The sequence below is a fragment of the Peromyscus californicus genome, unplaced genomic scaffold (assembly GCF_007827085.1).
Source record: "Peromyscus californicus insignis strain IS unplaced genomic scaffold, ASM782708v3 Scaffold_12__1_contigs__length_115047231, whole genome shotgun sequence".
In the NCBI taxonomy this organism is placed as follows: Eukaryota; Metazoa; Chordata; class Mammalia; order Rodentia; family Cricetidae; genus Peromyscus; species Peromyscus californicus.
In genome coordinates, this window is record NW_026294413.1 from 7130198 (window position 1) to 7153172 (window position 22975).

General features: G+C 42.3%; 1 protein-coding gene across 2 annotated transcripts in view; it reads left to right on the top strand.

Annotated features, from left to right (window-relative positions):
• The window catches only part of Dct (dopachrome tautomerase), a 63500-nt gene that overhangs the window by 34525 nt on the left and 6000 nt on the right, over positions 1–22975 (top strand). The window contains exon 8 of one of the 2 annotated variants that reach the window (XM_052732491.1): positions 527–972. The exons of the other annotated variant lie outside the window; for it this stretch is intronic. Coding sequence (XP_052588451.1) covers positions 527–699 — 173 coding nt within the window. The 3' untranslated portion in view covers positions 700–972. Of the gene's footprint in view, positions 1–526; positions 973–22975 lie in introns of those variants that run through there. 2 annotated transcript variants of the gene reach the window in all.

The following is a 22975-nucleotide window of genomic DNA, read 5'->3' on the forward strand; positions in this document are numbered from 1 at the left end:
AAGATTAGATCTACCATGTGAGAGGCTCAGATTTTATTGACAATGATTTAAGTGGCTGCAGAGAGCTCTGCTTCTGCTGGTGAGTGTCCCTGCCAGGGAAGCCCATCTGACATCTTACATGGGTCTATCATCCATTACAGGGTAGACAATAGCAGAATTTCCTACTGAGGTTGTTCATTTAACAGTTCCCCAAAGACCATCTTAGCTCTTATGTCTTCAATGAGTTTCTAAGTTACAAAAGCAGTTCTGTGTTTCCTTAGAGGTGTTGTTCTGCATATAAACATTTACTCGAACAGATTTACAAAATGTTATAAGCCTTATTTAAATAATGGGATAACGTCCCAGCTTCCTTCAAAAACAGTGTGGATATGATAAACAGCAAGGAAAGAGAAGATAAAATTCTAGCAAGGGTAGTTTTGCTTTGCAAAGAAATGTCCATATGAAAGGCAAACATTCTTTTCTTCACTAGGAATGTTTGGCTGATGGAACTGTAATCAAAGAATCTTCTTGTCTGTTTTCATTTCAGTGGAAAATGCTCCAGTTTGGACCACAACCCTCTCAGTGGTCACAGGAACACTGGGAGCTTTCATCGGTCTCTTGGGGCTGCTGGCTTTCCTTCAATATAGAAGGCTCAGCAAAGGATATGCACCCTTAATGGAGACACATCTAAGCAGCAAGAGATACACGGAGGAGGCCTAGGGTGCTCTTGTCTTGTCCTAGGGAAGAGGCTGGCCAAGCCATAGTCCCGACCCAGGCAGTAACTAAATATAGCCTCATTAATGTGGCTTTAGATGAAAGTCTCCAGCATGTGCTCTTTGGCAGTGATGATGACCCCCACCCCCTGACAGAGATGCTTGGGTGTAGTTGCTGCTTTGCTTATTATACACAGGAGAAGATGCTTGGGCCTATCACCATCACCAAAGTGTGATGGGGCGAGTTATCTGTGATCTTGATTAAAAGTCTTTATATTCATTAAGCCTCTTCCTGTTCTGAAAGCACCACCACCACCACCACCATCACCACCACCACTACCACCACCACCATCACCACCACTACCACCACCACCACCACCACCTCCACCACCACCACCACCACCACCATCACCACCACCATCACCATCACCACCACCACCACCTCCACCACCACCACCACCACCACCACCACCACCACCTCCACTACCACCACCACCACCTCCACCACCACCACCACCACCTCCACCACACCACCACCACCATCACCACCACCATCACCATCACCACCACCACCACCACCACCACCACCACCACTACCACCACCATCACCACCACCACCACCACCACCTCCACCACCACTACCACCACCACCTCCACCACCACTATTACCACCACCACCACCACCACTACCACCACCACCACCATTACTGACACCACCACCACCATCACCACCACCACCACCACCACCATTACCACCACCACCATTACCACCACCACCATTACCACCACCACCACCACCACCATTACCACCACCATCACCACCACCACCACCACCACCATTACCACCACCACCATTACCACCACCACCACCACCACCATTACCACCACCATCACCACCACCACCACCATCACCACCACCACCACCGTCACCACCACCACCACCACCACCACCACCAACAACAACAACAGCAACAGCACAAACTCTGAGTGGATTCCTTTACACTTGCAGATAAGTGTACTTTGAAATCAAGATGGACCAGTCAAAACATCTGTGCAAATAATAGTGTTTGTGGGGGTGTGTTTGTCAGCACCTCACTATTATATTGAAATACACAAAGTGAGCTAACTTCATAAAGAAATATTTTTTTATCACTGTTTTATAGGTAATAGGGACAAGGTGCTGAATTTGGTGATTTTGTTGTTGAAAAAATCCTAAGGTGGTATAGAGCATCGCATGGATCACATGGCAAGAAATAAGGAAAGTGTATGTGTCCTATCTGTCTGGTCTCTGTCCCCTTTTATAGAACCCACTAGCATTCAGTCAGGGGCCTCATTCTGATGGCCTTATTGAATCCTAATTACTTTCCCACTTCTAAAACAGTAGTTTAAGTTTTGCCTTCTTAATTCTTCATAATGGGGGTTAGATTGTAATCCATGAAGTTGGAGTGGAGACTGGGGGGAGCACATTCAGACTACGCCCAGCCTCTGGGAGAGGAAGGGAGTGAGTGGAGCACACTCACAATACATCCAGCCTGGGGAGGTGTGGAGCACATTCAGACCATGTCCTGTTAATCTCACTAGTCGAGAATAAGACCACTACTACAGTTAAAGTCAAATTTGAAGCAAGTTTAATTAAATACTGGCCAGGTGGATGGACTCTGGCTAGGGTGATCTCTGGTTCCCCAGAAAAATGGCCCCAAATCAAGTTCTTCAGCAGCTTAAGTATTTTCCATCATATCCATTCAGGGGCAAGCATACATCCTGATGTATTTGCTGCCTGTGAACTTCCCATCCACATGTGATCAAGCACATCTGGTGCAGATGGATCAAACAAACTTGTTTAGGGGAGTGAAAACATGTGGCTTGTTATCTCCATAAACAACAGCCTCCAGCATTTGAGGAACTATCTGTCCTTGGGCAAGGGGCTTGCAGATCAGAGACATTTTTGTTTCATGGACCTCTGTGGCATAGTAAACAAAACTTAAAATGTAACATTGGCTCTCACATCCCCCCCTTAAGTTGTATCCTGAGTCAAATCCTTGACTCTCTGATGGGTACCTGTTTATATTGGGGTCTAATAACCATCAGCTTAATGGTACCCAGACAGAAATTATCATTAGTTAAGGCATCAATAATGCAAGATCCAACAGCAATTAGAAGCAGCAGAAGAGTCAAAGGCCCTTTAATGGCTGACATCTAAGTCACTATCTAAAAGGAACCTGGAAACAAGAATGGGAGCAGTTATTTACTTTATCTCAGGTGCTCTTTTTTGCAATGATTTTTTTTAGTACAACCAGATTATCTCTAATAATTCCTAAGTGGTTTATATAAAAACAACAATTTTCTCTTAAAGCTATATAATAACCTCTCTGTTTTACACAAAGCAGGTTGAGTACCCTATCATATTGTAGAACTATTTCAGCTAATGAATCAACCTGTTGATAGATCTGGATTTTTTGGTTTTAACAGGTACCTTTCCTGGTGTGCCAATAGGCACAATAGGTAGGTTTTCATCCTCTATGCCAGAGAGTTTTCTTTTGATCTAACATCCCAGCCTGTTTGGGGATAAGGGGCAATGTACTCTTCTGTAACTGCTTCCTGCTGAAACTAGGAAATAGTTGTCAGGGCCCAAGAAGGCAGGAATGATAGTCAAATGCAAGGAGGAAATTCAGGCAATGGGGCACTCATCAGATGCATCTGATTCACTGACTCAGCTGAAGAGACAGGGGGCATTCATATTGGCTGGATTGGTCTACATCAGCTTTCAGCAAGTCCAGGGCTCACAGTCATTTGGAGCAGGTTATAGTCAGCAGCCGATGTTCGAATGTGTCTGTCTGCCAAGTGGAAATATTCCAAAACAGATATAGATTAGGGACGAAGTAAAATTTAGGAACTTAAAGGAAAATCCTACATTTGGAACTTTTAGACTCATAGTCCTAGTAATTGGGGAAGGGGAAGAGTCCCAAGACCAGGAGAGAGAGAGAGAGAGATCCAATCCTCAGGAATAGACAGGTAAAGAAATTTAGTTTGTTCTTATCTGGAGTTCTTTTGACCTATGAAAGGTGGATCCAAGTCTTATGACTCCTCAGATTTTCTGAAGCTTATATGAATTTTTATTTTACAAAAAGACATAAAAGTTTTAGCTATATTGGCATTACCAATCTGTACAGAAATTCACATTGTAGAAAAAGCAGGTAACAGGTGTCTGTAAAACAGCTAGAGGAGACTCACACTTTTGAGTCTTATCAAAAGCTATAGATTTGGGTTAAAAAGCATGAACAATTTTTCCTCTGTCCAGAGAGCTAGATATAGGTTGGACAGAGATGTCTTTGGTGTGATGACAAAAACCTTTAAGTCTATACTTAGAGGATAACCAAAGGAAATTTAAAATCTTGAGCTTGTGACTAAACAGTAAGTAGTCACTGCTCTATGAGCTTATGAGCTTATCAGAATTCCATTGATCAATGTTAAAACTATGAACTTTTGAAATCTTAGTGTAACAAAAGCATAGAAGGGGAAAGAAATCTGAAACATTTCACATTTTCATATCCTTTAAATCACTTACTTATATCTTTACAACTTGGATTTACATCTCAGATCACTTTCTGAGACCCTCAGAACTTACTTAAGCTTTTATATCCTCAGACCTTTATACACCTTATAATGTTTTCTTAGACCCTCAAAACTTGCATAGACTTCAATACTTTTTCTTTCCATCTAATCATTTACCAGAGACACAAGCAGGTATTACTGAGAACAATGATGGCAAATCACGTTCCTTTAGTGGAAAGTTACATCTGAAACACATTCATCTTTTAATATGAAGCCTGTTAGCAAAGCAAATGTGTCTATCTTTTCTCAACAGGAGACCTAGCAGCTCTAGAAAAGTCAAGGCTTGATTTTTACACATGAAATAAACTAACAAGGTAGCTGCAGCCTTGGGGATTAACTTGATTGCCTGTTGCTGCTGCTGCTGCTGCTAAGCTGACAATGCTATAGTTAGCCTAGCCATCAATACCATCAGAGATCTAAGAAGGATAAATTATAGCAGAAAATATAACAAATGGCCTGTGTATCAATAAAAATGACAGAGACTAGTACATTACCTACATGGTCATCCCAGGCTCCTATGATCTCCATGGCATGGGGAGAAGAGGTACCAGGACAGCATCAGTCTTTGGCTGCCAGGTCCAGAAGGTCAGAGGCTTTCCTGTGGGAGAAGGAACATGGGGGTGGGGCTGACTTGACTTTGTCTAGGCAAAGTGGGGCAATGAACTCTCCAGTGCCCTTGTCCATAGTTAGAGCCAGATCCTGGCAGCAGATGTGGCATTAGGCAGTCTCACCAAGTGATTAGTGTTACCACAATCCAGGTGGAGTCATCATGGTGCTTCATCATCTTCTTTGGAGATCTTGGGGGTAACTGTTAGGAGCTGAAGGTCTCTCTCATAGTAAGCTTTTCCCATTAATCATTTTAAATATCATATTCATCAGACTTCTGACAAGTTTGAGGACCATTATATATTAAGTATATCTGAGCTAAACATACCTAGGCTTAACCTTGAAAACACATGAGGCTAAGTAAAGCTTTTTCCTGTAATTAATCACATTAATACTTAGCATGACTGCAAATACAGTTCTGAACACAAAGAATCTGACCATTTATAAGGTGACTGATCACTAGCATGTATTTCTTTATTATTCTTAACAGTTTACAGTAAGTTATTAGTTTTCATAAGACTAGGACTTGGGGTAAGGCTTGTAAACAGGGACTGAGGGAGCCTAAAGGCTACCATTGTCCTTAACAAGTTAATAGGCATTACAGTCATATGTTAATGGAAGGGCCACAGGTTCCTTTTGCAAAAGATAAGGAGAATGATGCACTTTTTAGCAAGCAGGCACTTACTTCAAGCTCTGAGGGAATGGGGGCTTCTGCCTGAGTGCCTGACCTTGGGAAAAGGACTATAGCTTTATGTCTGTTAAGTTTGAGCCTTAAAAAGAACTATTTCTGAACTGAAGCTCCCTTTATTATCAAAATAAAGCTTTTAACTCATAAACACAGTCCACAGATAGACTTGGAAGTTTCCAGATCCTTTTATAGTACACCATTACAGAATACAACAGTTTCTTATATGACTTAGTTCATCAAAATAGTTTAAGCTTAATAAAGTTAGCCAAGACAAGGAGGCTAGACATACTTTCTGAAGTATGAATAGACCTTAGGTAAGGAGAGACACTCTATGAGCCAGTGGTTCTCAGCTTCCCCAATGCTTGGAACCTTTAATACAGTGCCCCATGTTGTGATGGCACCCCAACTACAAAAGCATTCCTGTTGCAATTTTACAACTGCAGTTTTGCCACTGTTATGAATCTCAATGTGAACATTCAACATGCAGGTGGTCCTAGGCTATCTCTGTCAAAGGGTCTTTCAACCCCCAAAGGGTCAAGACTTCTAGGTTGAGAAGATACTTCAAGGTTTTTTTTTTTTTTTTTTTTTTTTTTTTGTCACACTGCTTAGATCACTGTCTTGCTTCATCGTAAGATGGGAACATCACAGTTTCTGGAGTTTAGTATTTGGTGCTCATGGCTGTGGACTGATTTTTAGCCTTTTATTTATGTTTAAGTTCAAATATTAATAATAGAAAACATTTTATAAAATTATAATATCCTATAGCTTTATCAATTTAAGTATTTTAAAAGGTGTTCCTTCAAAAAAATCCAGTTTTTAAATTTATATTTTCTGTAAAATTTCAAAATTTCTTCTTAAAAAAGTTTTAAAAATCTCTCAACTGTGTGTATCAAAAATAAAGTACTTTTTTTTTTAACTTCAAAAGGAAAGATACAGGGTACATGTTAGAATCCTGTACATGCACAGCATCTTACGTCATCAGTGGGCACTGGTGACTAAGTACCCGCCAGGTGGTCACGCAATCCCCACCTTAAAAAGCAGGACTCGGACCCCCCCCCCACCCCCCCCCCCCCCCCCCCCGCTCTCTTTTCTGTGTTTCCTCTCTGCTCTGCTCCCTCCCCCAGGCCTGGCTCTCCCTCCTGCCTTTCCCTTCTAATAAAGCTCTTTCTAACTCTAGTAGTCGTGGCGTGGCCATGAACCGTGACTTTTCTTCCAGTAACCAGTGCCACCCACCACGCCATTTTCCTATCAGTACAACCACAATCTGCATATGGTAAAACCAAGCTCCAACAGTACAACCAATTCAAAGCTCAGTATCTGGGATTCATTCACAATCCTTTGGGATTTCCCTGAGGGGCTTGGATCATCTCTTTGGCCCCACCCTTGGGAGCATATTCATAGCCTGTCTTCTGGACCTCAGTCCACTCAATTTCACTGTGGCTGGTGCTTCAGGTGACTGCCACACAGCAGTGGCATTTCCAAAACTACCGAGGTCCACCATTGAAACTGGGGTCTCTTTAGGAACTCTAGCTCTGTCACACACTGGCAAGCCTCAGCTGTTCCCCAGGGTTCCTTAACACCCATACAACCTGGGTGACTCTTAAATTACAAAGTCTAGTTGCCAGCACAAGGTACATTCTTGCATATGAAAGCATGAAGGTGCAGCTGTAATACGTTCTTAAATAAGCATTCTTATTAAACCCTATCTTTCATAAACCTTGTCTTTAGGACAGGACAGGAATTAGGATACAAAATCCATCCTAATCCAAAATACCTTGGAGACCTGTTGTTGCCTTCTTGGTAGGTCAACTCCTCATGGTCACCTTTAATCAAGATGGTAGTGAAGTCACATGGTATGCATCTTCTCCAACCCTAGCAAAAATGGCTGCCAGCCATGTGGCTGCCTAAGATCATGGTGAAGTCACATGATATCCACTCTCTCCAACCCTAGCAAAGATGGCAACCAGTCATGTGGCTGCCTAAAGATGATGGCAAGCCAAATGTTGCTTATATCCCAAAATGGAGTCATGACACATGATTCCTTTAAGATTACCTATGCATAGATTTTTTTAACTATAAACTCCCAGTGCGACTAGTTTTGAGTTAACTTTTTCATATATTTCACAGATTTTTAACCATATCCAATAAAATAAACTTATAAATCCTCAGGTACAGAATGTTCACATAAACCAAGTCTAATTTTTTTTGGCTCTTCTTCTTAGCTCTCATTTCCCCATCATAGTGTCAGGACTCTACCAACACAGGACATAGAGGGAACTTCTAAATATGCCTGGGTCTAGAGAAGGGAGAGCCATGACCCAACTGTAGAGCCGGCTTTCTGATAAAATAGAATAACATAAAACAACTTTAATGTTATCTACATAAAAAAGACGTCTGAACTCCTGCTAACCCAAATCCAGTGATCAGAGAGCCCAGAGATAAGTCCTGAGGCCCAGCTATAAAGGCAGCCCTGTAGGCAGCCCTGTGGTCACTGTGGCTGGCACACAGACACAGCACAAACACCTAAACCATTCCTGATAGGAGTCCGCCCCCACTCCAACTGCATGACCGCACATGCGCAGTTCAGCAGCTAAGTAAGCTAAGTGCACTGACATCATCAGTGCACTGCATGATTGCGCATTGTACGCAGCATAGTTATGCAATCAGCACATGCATGGCATAGCTCCATACGCCTACCTGCGCACGTGCACGGGAATCCTTAAAAAGCTGACACAGACTCCTCCTCTCTCTTCTCTGTTCTCTCCTGCCCCCACTATTCCTGTCTCTTTGTCTGTCTGTCTGTGTGTGTCTCTCTCTCTGCATGTGCTTCTTCCCCAGGCCTGGTTCTTTTGTCCCTTCCCTTCTTCCTAATAAAGCTCTGATACTGGGTTTTGTCATGGCTCATGCCTCATGACCTTTCTGCATGGTAACCAGCGCTGCTTATCATTTTTAAAACAACAATTTCTGTCTCAGCTCCACACTTGCAACAAAAATTATGGACACTCCAGAAAACACAGACAAAACTTTTCAACAAAACAAGCAAACACAACTTCCCATGGGAAACAAACAAAACTTACCAACCAGAAACAGGTGGGCAGGCGACGTCTCACTATATGCTGTGAATAAATGAATATTGGGGTCCCATAGATCCTCCTCCATGTCCCAGATATGGATCCCACAAAACAGAATCAGACTGACTCACCAGGAGACCTCCATAAATGCTTGCTGCATTTCTCAGCATGGCAGTTCACTATGATAGTCCATGAACTGAAAAAAGCCTTAGAGCCTTGGAATATCTCAAGGTACGTGCCTCCTGAAGCAGACCCTCAGCCCCAGAATTCTAGAGTGGATGTCCAGCTTTAGAATTTAGGTGGGTGATCTGAATCTCAATGGAGCCTCTAGAAAATGTTAATCCCATGGGTTGAGAATGAGACTACTACCACAATTTAAAGTCAAATTTGAAGCAAGCTTTAATTAAATACTGGCCAAGTGGGTGGGTTCTGATCAGTTCCATGTCTGGTTCCCCAGAAAAATGGCCCCAAATCAAGTTCTGCAGTGGCTTAAGTATTTCCCATTAGGTCCATTCAGGGGCAAGTGTACATCCTGATGTATTTGCTGCCTGTGAATTTCACACCCACATGCGATTAAGCACATCTGGTGCAGATGGGTCAAACAAACTTGTTTAGGGGAGTGAAAACGTGTGGCTTGTTATCTTCTATAAGCAATAGCGTCCAGCGTTTCAGCATTTCAGTGTCCTTGGGCAAGGGGCTTGCAGATCAGAGACATTTTTGTTTCATGGATCTCTGTGGCATAGTAAATAAAACTTAAAATGTAACTTTGGCTCTCACAGTCCAACTTGATGGTGGTGGGACACACACACACACACACACACACACACACACATACACACACACACACACAAACACACACAGATGATGTTCAGCCTGAAGATGGGTAGAACTACACCAGACCATGTCCAAGCCACAGCTGGCTGTTATCACTCACTCACTCCCCAAGATCCCTTTAGTTAAAAACTGGCCTAGATTCCCTCATCTTTATCTGTCTTGGGCTTCGTTTTACCCACATTTTTTTCTTCAGCCCTGGTGATTATGAAAATTCTTTATTTTCCAAATAGGATAAAGAATGAATAAATGAAGCTTCAATTAAGTCCTTTTTTATTTTTATTTATTTATTTATTTATTTTTTTGTTTTTCGAGACAGGGTTTCTCTGTGTAGCTTTGCGCCTTTCCTGGAACTCACTTGGTAGCCCAGGCTGGCCTCAAACTCACAACGATCCGCCTGGCTCTGCCTCCCGAGTGCTGGGATTAAAGGCGTGCACCACCACCGCTGGGCCAAGTCCTTTTTTAATGAGTTGAACTGTAGCTAGAGTTTTCCTGCCTGGCCCACAGTCAGGACAAATCTCTCTCACCTGCCAGTCCCACAGCCGCTCAGACCCGACCAAGTAAACACAGAGACTTATATTGGTTACAAACTGTATGGCTGTGGCAGGCTTCTTGCTAACTGTTCTTACAGCTTAAATTAATCCATTTCTATAAATCTATACCTTGCCACATGGCTCATGGCTTACCAGCATCTTCACATGCTATTTGTCATCGTGGCGGCTGGCAGTGTCTCTCTGACTCAGCCTTCTACTTCCCAGCTTTATTCTCCTCCTTGTCCTGCCTATACTTCCTGCCTGGCCACTGGCCAATCAGTGATTTATTTATTGACCAATCAGCAACACATTTGCCATACAGAACATCCCACAGCATTGAACCTTACAAAATTTAGTTTAAAATTGCCATTCTTGATGGTGGGCCTTCTACAAGATTCAATAGCTGCATAAATATTGACTCCACAGAATACATAGTAGATGAGGAATAATTCTAGTTTCCTCATGCATTAGCATACAATGCAGACCTGATGATGGATGTGGAATTATGTTTTTGCAGGGAAGGCTGACTGGAGGAGATCAGGAGACACGGGTCATGAGACAATTCGTTAAGAGCTTATGACCTTGAGGTTTCATTTCCCTAATGCTGAGTACACTCCTTTACTATGAAAAATCATTCCTTACAATGATTTCATTGGATTTTCTGTAAGAATTGGCTATAGATTTTTTAATGCAGTGCTGTACAGGAAATCACCCAAGAACACTAGACAATTAAGCCTTATCATTCTTTTACGGAGTGATGAGAAGAATCTGCCAAAAGCTGCCAACCCAGTTTGGTTGGAGCATGGAAGACAGAAGCAAGAGAGACTCTGCCTCAAAAACAAGGTGGGAGGAGAGAACTGACTCACAAAATTTATCCTCTAACCTACACACAAATGAATAAGAATAAATAAATTATAAAAAGAGTTCAAGCCAGGTGTCATGGAGCTCATGCCTATAATTCCCATACCTCAAAGGAAAAACAAAACAAAATTTAAGGTAAAATTCATCGATTTAATATTTGACATATGTGCATCAGACATGCAGCCCAAGCGGCTCCTCTGTGGGCATGCCCTGCCCTCTCTCTGCTGCCATGGGTGTGTGGAAGTAGAGAACAGGTGTTAAGTGGTCTTTGGAGTGGCCGTGGGTGAGGGCTGTGAGGTAAGCAGGTATACACTTTACCAAGAGAAGTACCATGCCCTTGGAGTGGCAGCACAGAGGGGCAGTGCCCAGCTGTGATGGAATGTGGTCCAGATCCCAGGGAAGACTCAGCAGAGTCAGCCCAGATGATTCCGGCATCCTTTGTGGAGTGAAGGTCACAGCCACACGTACACATCTGAATCCTGCCATTCACACTGTTCATGGAACCCAAACAATGCTCATTCATGCGGTCAGGGTTGTTGGCTATACACTTTCAGATCCTACTTTTGAAATGAAAGAAAAATACTAAAGTGAAGATAAAATTGTGCATGGTTGATACACTCTGGAAAAGTTATGTATAAATCAATTATATAATAAAAGTACCATGGGGAATCAGGTTTTTAAAGGTGAACATTTATAAATAATTCCATAAGGCAAATAACCATCACTATCTTACTTTTCAGGCGTATCAGAATTTTCATATACCATATTATCATAAGGGTTTATTAAAGCAAGTTGTATCACAGATAGAGATAAATAGAAATCATTTATACTTAGCTTCTTTTATCTAGAGCACGTAGGTCTTTTTTATAAATATTATGGTTTATGTTTTCCTAAAATAAATAATTTTCTAATTTTGTACTTCATATAAAAGGAATACAATTTCCTAACCTCATAATAAATCAATTAGGAATGCTTTTTAACAACTCTAAAGGTAAAATAAATTTACACAGTGAAGAGTTGGTATTTACTTATATTGAATATTATGCAAATAAACTCAGAAATGTCACTGAGCATTTCAGGGCTATTCTTCTCAATGACAGGGACGCATTCAACCTTAAGAAAAAGGAACAAATCACTTTATATGCTTACATGCTCAGTATGAGGAAAAGAGTGTGTATCCAAATCACAGTTTCCATAGAATGCTTTCATGAAGCTGGCATTCCAAAGTGAAATTAGATCCAGTAGCAAACACCTTTTGTGAACTCAATTCTCTTCCAAATCCAAAATTCTCTGACCTTGATTTATCTTGCTTAGGATTTAATAGTTAAGTACAATACTTTAAATGGATACTCTTATATGTATCATCTTATGTTGACTAACAAGTTGAAAGCTTTTGAAGGAGGAAAATATAAATAAATGTTCTCCAGTTCGTTGTTTTGCTTTGGAGGGTATTTTCTGATTTCTAAGTTGTGTACATTCATTTCCGTCTTTTGGGTGCCCAATGCAAGTATATTGAAATATGTACACATATAACATACATAATGGTTACTTCTAAAAATCTGCCCTTAAATGGACAGTTGACTTCTTGGGTGAGTTTTTAAAAATCTGAATCTTGGTGTACAGGTGGAAAGGGAGGGTCCAGTCTTCCCCATGTGAATTATTTCTTGCCATGCCTTCACAGTTCGATCCTGGGGTGGTGGTGTGGCTCCTTCCTCACTGCCCTAGGAAAGGAGATACTGCTGGAGTAAACTTGCTAATTCTGCAGGCAAACCTTCAAGGTCATGGATGCCAATAATCCTCCAAGCCTCCAAGAAGAATTCCAGAATGAAGTGAGACAGCGAGGTGATGGGTATCAGTCCTCATTTGGAGGTCAGGTTGGAGGTCAGGTGGTACACCCTTTAGTACCACTCTATTGCCTTTATAGCTAAGCATCTCGCCTTACTCAGAAAATGCAGGTTGTTAATTGAGACCTGTGCATAAAGAGCCACTGCCTCATGGGGAATGATTACTGTCCTCAACACAATGGGAAAAACCCAAGTTTAAAGTCTTCCAATTTCTATAGAGCTTTGCTCATCCTGAGACTCCTGTAAATATTTTCTGAGTGAATGAATGAATGCATCAACCTCACAGTGGAACTTTTCATTCAGGGCCTCTGGGGTATGTTTTAATACATATTAGATCGAACATGATACCCCTGCCATGAAGTGTCACCACTCACCCTTCAGATTGTGAAAGATGCCTGCCTGCGTGAGGTGGAATTTGACTCCACACACTCTGACACAAGAAGACGCTTTGGCCTTTTTTGGTTTCTAGATGAGTTTTCCTAATCTCAGCACTTCTTGATTCCTCTGCTGACAGACTAAGTAGAAAATTAAGATTTCTACTTATCTCTCCTCTAACACTTCACACACATCACTGGAGAGCCTTCCAATGTTTACTGTCTGAAGCTTTGCTAAGAGGATAAGTTAGTCACTCAGGCACATCAGTGCTGTGTTCACACTGTGAATCTAAGCAGTGCCACCCCTAAAGATAACTAGAGTCCCTGGCTAACTGTGGCAGAATACTTCCATGACCCTGAGGCCTCAGGGTACTACAGTTCCATGGATGCTCAAATCCCTTATATAAAAAGGTCTAGAATTGGCATAGCATGATCACACATCTTCAGGTGTGTCTTGTCATCTTGAGTGTAAATGTTGGTAAATAATTGTTGCACGGTATTCTTTAGGTAATGATGACAATGAGGAAATAGTGTACATATATTCACCACAGGACTCCCCCCATCCCCCGTAAAATTTCCATCCTTTATTGGTTGAATTTACTGGGGAGTAATGTAGATGTAATCGTCTTGTTAAATAAGAAACACAGAACCAAATGCAGAGTTAAAAGCCAAGAGGTCAGAGCAATAGCTAAGAGCTGAGATTAAAAACCTTACCCTTCAGCAAATCCTACCGGCGTGCACCACCACAACCGGCACTTTGTGGATTTTATCTTCCTATTGTATTGTATTAAAATCTAAGTCCTGAAGTACATCTTCATGTTTTTTTTTTCTAGAAAGTGGTCTCTAATAAAAGACTTTTTGGCAAAATGCAACAAAATTTTCATTGAAATAAATAAATTTTTCAGCCCTGAAATGGACAAAATATCAAAAAACAAAACAAACAACAAAAAAACCTTACCCTTCACTGCCGCTGCTGTCCTGCCTCTTCACAAGAGAACTACTTCCTGTATGTTTGTCTTCTCATTGGTTGTAAACCCAACCACATGACCTCCCTGTCACTGCCCATCTATACAGACCTCCAGATCTTCTATGGTTGGTATTGAGATTAAAGGCGTGTGTCTCCATGCTGGTAGTATCCTTGAAAGCACAGAGATCTGCCTGTCATGTGATCGGGACTAAGGGCATGTGCTACTACTGCCAGACTTCTGCTATGGCTTGCTATTAGCTCTGACCCCCAGGCAACTTTATTTATTAACAAACAAAATCACATTTCAGTACAAATGAAATATCACCATAGAGTAACCCAAAGAGGACAGACAATAATTTGACTTTGACTGTAATGGCAGTTAGAACATAACTCCTGTGAATTTAACTATGCTTCAGCAGGTCATTAAGTGAAATCTTGAAAATAACACTCAGGAAAATTGTGAGCCAGAGTGGATGTCGAGGTTTCCTAAAACAAAACAAAATAAACAAAAAGGTAAAAATTTCCCAACCTGGATGGGTATATTCTGTGTTAGTATGAGGACTTCAGTTACTGGGGAGAAGCCAGTAGTCATTTGTGGGTTTTTTTCCACAGCTATGCAAGTCTGACCTTTGGGATGTAACGTATAAACAATGTCATGTAGGAAGAAGGCTTGAGCTTGGCTTTCTTTATTAGACTAACATCGACCTCGCTGCCAAACTCGCCCACCCCGTGACTCATTAACTTTGCTTGCCGTTGGCTGTTTCTGAATTAGCAGTTACTGCAATGACCATTCATCATTAGCCGATGGAATTATGTTTACAATAAAGCAAAACCTGCCCTCTTGTGTTAGATTTGAAAATTGCACAACATTGCTTCAATGTTCTACAATTTTGGTCCTTTTCTGTTACTTGCTTAACCCTGGGAGTGGGTGTGTGTGAAATACTGGAAGACTCTATATGAATTCAGAAACTGGAATAGATGAAGTACACAGTTTTACAAAGGAAAAGGCTTCCTGAGCCGCTCTCAGAACTTCATTTTGTTTAAAGATTTATTATTTTGATGTGTATAGGTGTTTTGTCTGCACGTCTGCCTGTGAACCACATGCATTCCTAGTGCCTGCGAAGGCCAGAAGGCGGCTTCAGATACCCTGGGACGAGAGTTACAGATGGTTGAGAGTCACCGTGAGGGTGCTGGCAATCCAATTCAGGTCCTCTGGAAGTGGTCTTAACCAATGAGTCATTTCCCCAGACCAGAACTTCACTTTTCTAAAAATAACGTTTTCACTAATTTTTAAAGAATTTAATGTAATGTTTTATGGTCAGAATTTCATTTTCATCTCTTCTGGTGTTAAATATTTGCTAGTAAGCTATCAAAGTTTGCGGGGATATTTCAGGCTGCTGGAAAAAACTTTCATTCCTTGAAAATATGTACCAGACATAATGTAATTACTATTATTTATGTATGTATTCAATCTGGAAATTGAGAAAATGGTTTTTTTTTTTAAATTTTAAAGGTTTATTTATTTTTATTTTATATGCATGGGTCTTTTGCCTGCATGTATGCATGTGCACCATGTGTATGCAGTACCCATAGATTCCAGAAGAGGGTGATAGATCTCCTGGAACCAGAGTTATGAGCCTTCATTTGGGTGCTAGAGACTGAGACCTGGTTCTCTGAAAGATCAGCAAGTGTACTTAGCCACTGAGCTCCCTCTCCAACACTAGAAAATTAATTTTCTATTAAACACTGCCATCCATTACTTGGGATCCAGGCCTGAAATACCAGTTACTTGGAAGGGTGAGGTGGGAAGGATCACTGGGTCAAGCTTAGCTTGGGAAATTTAGAGAGACCCGGGGTCTTAGTTAGGGTTTCTGTTGCTTTGAAGAGGCACCATGACCAAGGCAACTGTGTTAAAGGAAAACATTTAATTGTGGTGATGGCTTACAGTTTCAGATGTTTAGTCCATCATCATCATGGCTGGGAATATGGCAGCCACTCCCTATGGGAGCCATTTTCTCTCAAACCACCACATTCCACTCCTTAGTCCCCAAAAGCTTGTAGCCATATCATAATGTAAAAGTGCATGTAGTCCAACTTCAAAAGTCCCCATAGTCTATCACAGTCTCAACAATATTTAAAAGTCCAACATTCAAAGTCTCTTCTGAGATTCATGCAATCTCTTAACTATAATCCCCTATAAAATCAAAATTAAAAAGCAGATTACATATTCCCAACATTTAATTGCACAGGATACACATTACCACTCAAAAAATGTAGGGAAGGGAGCATAGTGAGGAAATACTGGACCAGAGCAAGATCAAAAACTGGGGGGCGGGGGGGGCAAACTCCAAACTTTGCATCTCCATGTCTGATGTCAAAATACTCTTCAGCTCTCCAGTTCCTTTCAGCTTTGTTGACTACAACACACTTCTTTCTCTTGGGCTGGTTCCTCTTGCTGTTAGCAGCTCTCCTCAGCAGGTATCCCATGGCTCTGGCATCTCTAACATCTTGGTTTCTCCAAGGCAATCTAGGTTTCAACTTCACAGCTTCATGCAATGGCCTCTCTAGGCCTCCATTCAGGGACACCCCTGAAACATGCCTGGCCTCAGCAGCTTTCCTTCTTTCCGGGTGGCAAATTCCATAGCCGCTTTCTCCTGTCTTTAACTTCAGAACCACATGGCCAAAGCTGCCAAGTTCTGCTGCTTGCTGGGGCTGGAACATGATCCCCTTGTTCAACTACATCTTCACCAACATTCTGTTGTCTTCAATTGTTAGACCAGGCTGGCCTCAAACTCAGAGATCTGCCAGCCTGTCTTCTGAGTGCTGGGATTAAAGTTGTGCCCCACCACACCTGGCTCTAAGCTGTTCTTTAATTCCTTTTCACAAGTTGGAAACTTAGCTGGGTGGGATCTTACCCTGAGGTCACAACTCCTTTACTCCATTTCTTAATCTGTTTATCTCCTTGAACACAGGATGTAGCTCTGTTACCCTTCCTGGTGCCTCTTTTCTTAATCTGTACATTTTGTATTTTTATTTGCCCAGCTTGCCCCTTTTCATTATAAATCTTCATTAAAGTTACCAGTAATAACCACACAACAGTCTATTCAAGGCTATTTTGAGATTTCCTCTGCCAACAGAATTAATCCAAAACTCTTCATTTTAGCCTCAAGTAGACTTTTTGAACCAGGGCAAAAAGCAGCCGCATTCTTCACAAAATATCACAAGACCAATCTCTAGGCCTCATACTAACATTCTTCTTCTCTGTAACCTCTTGATCCCCAAGCTCAAATCATTCTCAGTACCATTGTCTTCCATGTTCCTATTACTATGGCCCATTAAGCAGCACTTAAAGCATTCCACTGCTTTCTTAACCCAAAGTATTAAAGTCCAAATTCCACCAAACAAAAACATGGCTGGCCTGTCACAGCAATACCTCAGTTCCTAGTACCAACTTCTGTCTTAGGGTTTCTATTGCTGTGAAGAGATGTCATAGCAACTCTCATAAAGGAAAACATTTAATTGAAGTGAGGTCTCACAGTTCCAGATGTTTAGTCCATTATCTTCATGGCGGGGAGCATGGCGGCATGCAGGCAGACATGGTGCTGGAGAAGGAGCTGCTACATGTTGATATGCAGGCAATAGGAAATAGACTGAGTGTCACACTGGGTGAAACTTGAGCAAAAGAGATCTCAAAGCCTGCCCCCACAGTGACACACTTCCTCCAATAAGGCCACACCTATTTCAACAAGGCCAGACCTCCTAATAGTGCCACTCCCTTTGGGGGCCATTGTCTCTCAAACCACCACACACTGTCTCACAATGAAAATAAGAAGTGGGCTGGGAATGTACGGCCCCGTGTGTCAAAGGGTTTGCCCGGCTTGTGCTCTGGCACCCTGAGATCAATCCCCTGCATCTCCAAGAGAACAAACAGAAACTATTGTCAAGGGAAAAAAATGGAACTGTTTTACAGTAGACAGTGAATAAATGAATCAACACTAGGCATAAGTATTTGAACTAAGCATTCAAGTACAACAGTAGAAAGTGTCCTTCAGTGGAAGGCTCACTTTTCGTACCTGGCCTATATGACATGATGGTTGGGAGACAAACTGTTCATTAGGTGCCTGCGGTGGCTTCACGTCACATGGCTGAGAAGAGGACTCATGTGACACAGAGAACAAGCTTCATCTAGTTTGTCTAAAGTTTGTCCTTTTGGAATAACATTGTCTGCACAAAACCACAACTTTCATCTCTAAGGGGATAAGAGGTAGTTTATTCTAGAAGCAGAGGCAGGAAACACAGATTCACACTTTTCCAAGCTCCATGTTCCAATGTGGTCACAGCTCCATCAAGTTTTTACAGTGACAGAACACAGAAAATCAGAAACCAAGGCAAACACATCATGCGGACGTCAGGTTAGATACATCATAGGGACCTGGGTATCTCAGCCATGGGCCTCAGAAGCTGACTGGAGGTGTTCTTAGTCTGTTGGTTGGTGGTGTTCTTAGTATTTTGGTTCGTAGAAACAAGGGGTCTGTTTGCACACCCGACCTTTACCTAGGGTCACAAAGTTGTTAGGTCACTCACAGAGGAGGGCAGTAAGAGGCTGTTAAGGAGGGTAAAGATGGCCCTGGTTGACTTGTCTCTGGACTTTAAATAGTCCAACCTCTCAACATCTTTCAATGTCTAAGGGGTCAATCAGTTTTTATTGTCACAACTTCTTTCTAGGAGAGCCCACTTATTTGTTTATTCTGGGAAATCCTGTATAAGTCAAAACATTTGGGACTTACATTTTAAATACTTTTAATTCTACTAGAAGATGCAGTCTTCCTTCAAGGAGACCTATTAATTGCTTCCTTAATTCATAGACATGGAATTATCTGGAACATTTTATGAAGACTTCACTTCTAAGGCAACAATTTACTATTGGCATTTCTAACTAAATTTCTAGTATTTATGAAATTAGTTTATTTTAATTATCACTAGCTGCCACCTCCTTTCCTTCCTCCTCTCCTCCTCTCTACTTTCTCCGTTTCTATTCTCTCTCTCTCTCTCCCTCCCTCCCCTTCTATTCACTCCTTTTTATTTGAAACACTGTCTGGCTATGTAGCTCAGGCTAGCCTTGAAGGTGTGATATGATCCTCTTGCCTCAGCCTTCTAAGTTCTGGAATTACAGGTGTGTGCCCCCACATCCTGCTTTTCTTTGGATTATCTTCACACCAATGAAAAATGCCCCACTAAAATAATCCATGTGTTTGTGTTGGTGATATTACCAGAGTCATAAGTGAGGGCAGAGGCTGTCTGAGCAGGCCAGGCTCAGCCATCTGCCCTCAATAAGCCAATGAATAAAAAAAGTAATCGTGAAAGATTGAAAAAGAGAATTTTTTCCATGTGGCCAGATCCAGAAGAGGAACGAGGAGGTCCACTCCCCCCCCCACAAGTCCATCTTCAGGGTACTCTGCGACAAGTGATCTGGCGGGCTGTCAGAACCCTGCAGTGTCTCGTCCTAGGGGACAACCTTGGGCTCCAGCCTTTCCCTCCTCTCCGTATGATGCTCCTGGGGAAATTCTAATTTCTTGGGAACTCTTGTTTCAGAGGCACAAGGGAGGGACACAAGTGTCTGTTTAGAATGTCTCCATTCTTGTCAGCACAGTGTGTTTTCGGAGCTATTTATAGAAGCAAATGGCCAGCACTGAAAACAGCAATGGGATGGCCTTGTCACCTGTGCCCTTAGCGACTGTGATGGTCCCACCCCTCGTCTTCCTCACCAACCCTTGGCCTTTCTGCTGGTTCAAAATCTTGTGTCTGAGCTGCCTGTTTCCTGTGACTTTCAGTCGTCTCACAGTCTGAGGCCTGGAACTTTTTATGGCTCCATATCATTTTCTTTCTTTCTGCACACTTCCCTCTTCAGTGGCGCCTTCTTAGTGAGATACAGGCTTCTTTGTGCTCTTAGTACTTTCACTTGAGGTCTTCCCAACCCTTTGATCCCCTGCCGACTACGATGTCTGCTGTCAGCTACACTGAGAGCAGATCTGGTGCGGTTGGGTGCCACTCCGTCTGCTGGGCTCCTGACAGCATTACCGGGCCTCTTCTACAACCAAAGGGCTCTTACAACCCAGGAACATGCAAATTTGTTCCTTTTCTGAGCAGCTGTCACGGCTGGCATTTCCCAGCTTAGCTGCACAAAAGCAGGCGTGATAAAAGTCATTCTTCCGCACTGCATGTAAAGCCATTGTTTTCAACGCGGTCTCTCAGAACACCTGAGCACCGAACTCACCTTACAGCTAGATGGCTGCCTTGGACTTCGGCTTTCCCTCTGCTGGGGCGATAATGTGACTGAGCGTCCTCATCGCAAAACAGTCTGCTCGATCCTGTTGTCACCCTCGGAAAGTAAACATCTGGTGTTCTCCGGTGTTGCTGAGGCTGTTGAGTATGTCCCACCTGTGTGTAGTCTTAGGCGAACAGTCTCCTCCGGGAGCCTTAGCCACACTGTTTCTGTCTCTCAGAAAATGCCCCTCCTCAACACCTACTTATTCCCTTTCTCACAACACTCAAACTGAATGCCACTAGAACATAACCAGTTAAGGAGGTTAATCCTGTCCAATCCATCTGAACTACCAATAAGTGATTTGATCTTAATTAATTTTCCATATGATTTCTCTAGAAGTCCAACGTAGCTAGAAGTTTCTGCAGTCCTACCTGGGCCCTGCAGTCCTGTGGCCAGCTTAAGATAATCGCACAGAGGCTTAATATTAATTAAAACTGCTCGGCCATTAGCTCAGGCTTCCTACTGACTAGCTCTTACACTTAAACTCAGCCCATTTCTGTTAATCTATATGTCACCATGTGTTCCGTGACTTTACCTGTGTGCCATTACATGCTGCTCCCTGGACGGCTGGACTGGCATCTACTGACTCAGCCTTCCTCTCCCAGAATTCTCCTTCTCTGCTTATCCCACCTGTACTTCCTGCCTGGCTACTGACCAATCAGCATTTTATTCATCAACCAATCAGAGCAACACACATTCACAGCATACAGAGCAACATCACCCATCAGTCCAAGATAAGGGTTCTGGGCTCCCAGGAAGAGGTCATGTGCCCTGAATCATGTGTCACAGTAGTGTCCAGAAGTAAGTGCATTCCTTGCTGACTGCTGACAGTGGGCAGGTGTCTGTCATGATCATTGACTCTGCACTGTTTCAGTGTTTCAGGAAGCTCTCTAGATCTGTCATTAAGGGGGCACGTTGTTCCAGAAGAATGGAGATCCTGATTACTTCACCTGCGGGGGAAGTGAAATATGTTGAGATTTTCCTTTTTGTTTTTTTTAAAGGACTTTTGTGGTAAAATAATGATAATGTAAAATTTGACGTTTGAACCATTATAAGCACACAATTTAATGGCACTAACTACACTTACACTGTTGCACAACTATCACCACCTTCTGGTTCTAAAACATTCTCATCATGCCTAACAGGAACTCTGCATTCTTTCAGTTCTGGGGCTAGTACTCAGTGCTCCAGAGCATGCTACATAAGTGCTCGGCTACCCATATATGTTCTCATCGTTCCTAACATGAACTCTGTTTTCTTTCATTTCTGGAGTGGTACCCAGTACCCTAGGGTATGCTGCAAAAGTGCCCTGCTGTTATGTATGTCTCAGCCTCCAAACAGGAGCACTGTACCTTGCTGTACACTAACTGTGCTCCTGCTCCTTCCGCAGCAGGCAACCTCTGAAAAGGCTTTGGGAAGCCCCTCCCACTTCTGCTTTGAGACCCAGAGCTCTCAGATTGCATAAGAATCTACTTATCTCAAAAGAACCTGCTTACCTCAAACCAGATATTCTGTTCTGTGTCCTTGGCCACAGCATTCCAGCTGTGAAATCTGAAACAGAAAGCTGAGGTGGAAAGGGGTCTTCCCTGAGGCTTCTGGAAAGATCACGCAAAGCCTCCATCTCGCTCTGAGTGGTAGGGGTGTAAAGATGGTCAGAGAGCCATTTTTTTTTCTGCCTCAGAGAGAATTGAAGCAACCAGGGAGAAGGGATAGTGGTTAGCTACTCTTGTCTTCAATTTCCTTTTTCTTTTCTTTCTGAAATTCATGCCAGTGTGAGTAGAGCTGTTTCTACCGTATAAGAATTCTAAATATTCTTATTGAAGGATAGAGGAAACAAAGGCTTTGTCCTGTTTGCTTATTTATTTCCAGACACTAATCCCTGCCTTCAACTAAATAAAACAGAAAAAACCTTTGTGTTTTGTTTTAAGATAAGAGAAATAAGCAATATGTAAACACAATGTGAAGAATTTTTCTGAAGAGAGGCACAAGAGTGTGTTCATCCTGTGGCCTCTGGAGGCAGGCAGAGTACAAGAATTAGAACTCTAGCTCAGCCACTTACTGTGTTATATTTTTAAAATCTTCATTCCTAACTACTGTGGGTTTTAATTTCTTTGCCTGCAAAAAGATGTTAGTAGAATACTGCTCATGTATTAGAGGAGCTGTAGACAATGACAAAACAACACATACATGTATATGTGTGTATACATGTGTCTATACATATACATACATATAGACGGACAGACAGACAGATTTTTTTTTCTCCCCTCTCACTCTTGAGTGGCTGAAAAGTCAAGACCAGGGAGCAGCACAGTCCCTTTCTCCTGTTTTTGTTTGAACCTACCCCCACTCCTTCCCACTATGTGTGGGCAAACCCTTGCTGTCTGCCTGTACGAATATTTCCTCTGCTAAGGGCATCAGTCAGTTTAGATTTAGTTCAGCAAATGGCCTCATTTTTACCAAATCACATATTTTAAAAGCCCTGTCTCCAGATGTTTTACATTCTGGCATACTTCAACACATGAATTTCTGTGTCTAAAATCCAGCTGATAACACCCTGAAACTGAGAAGGTA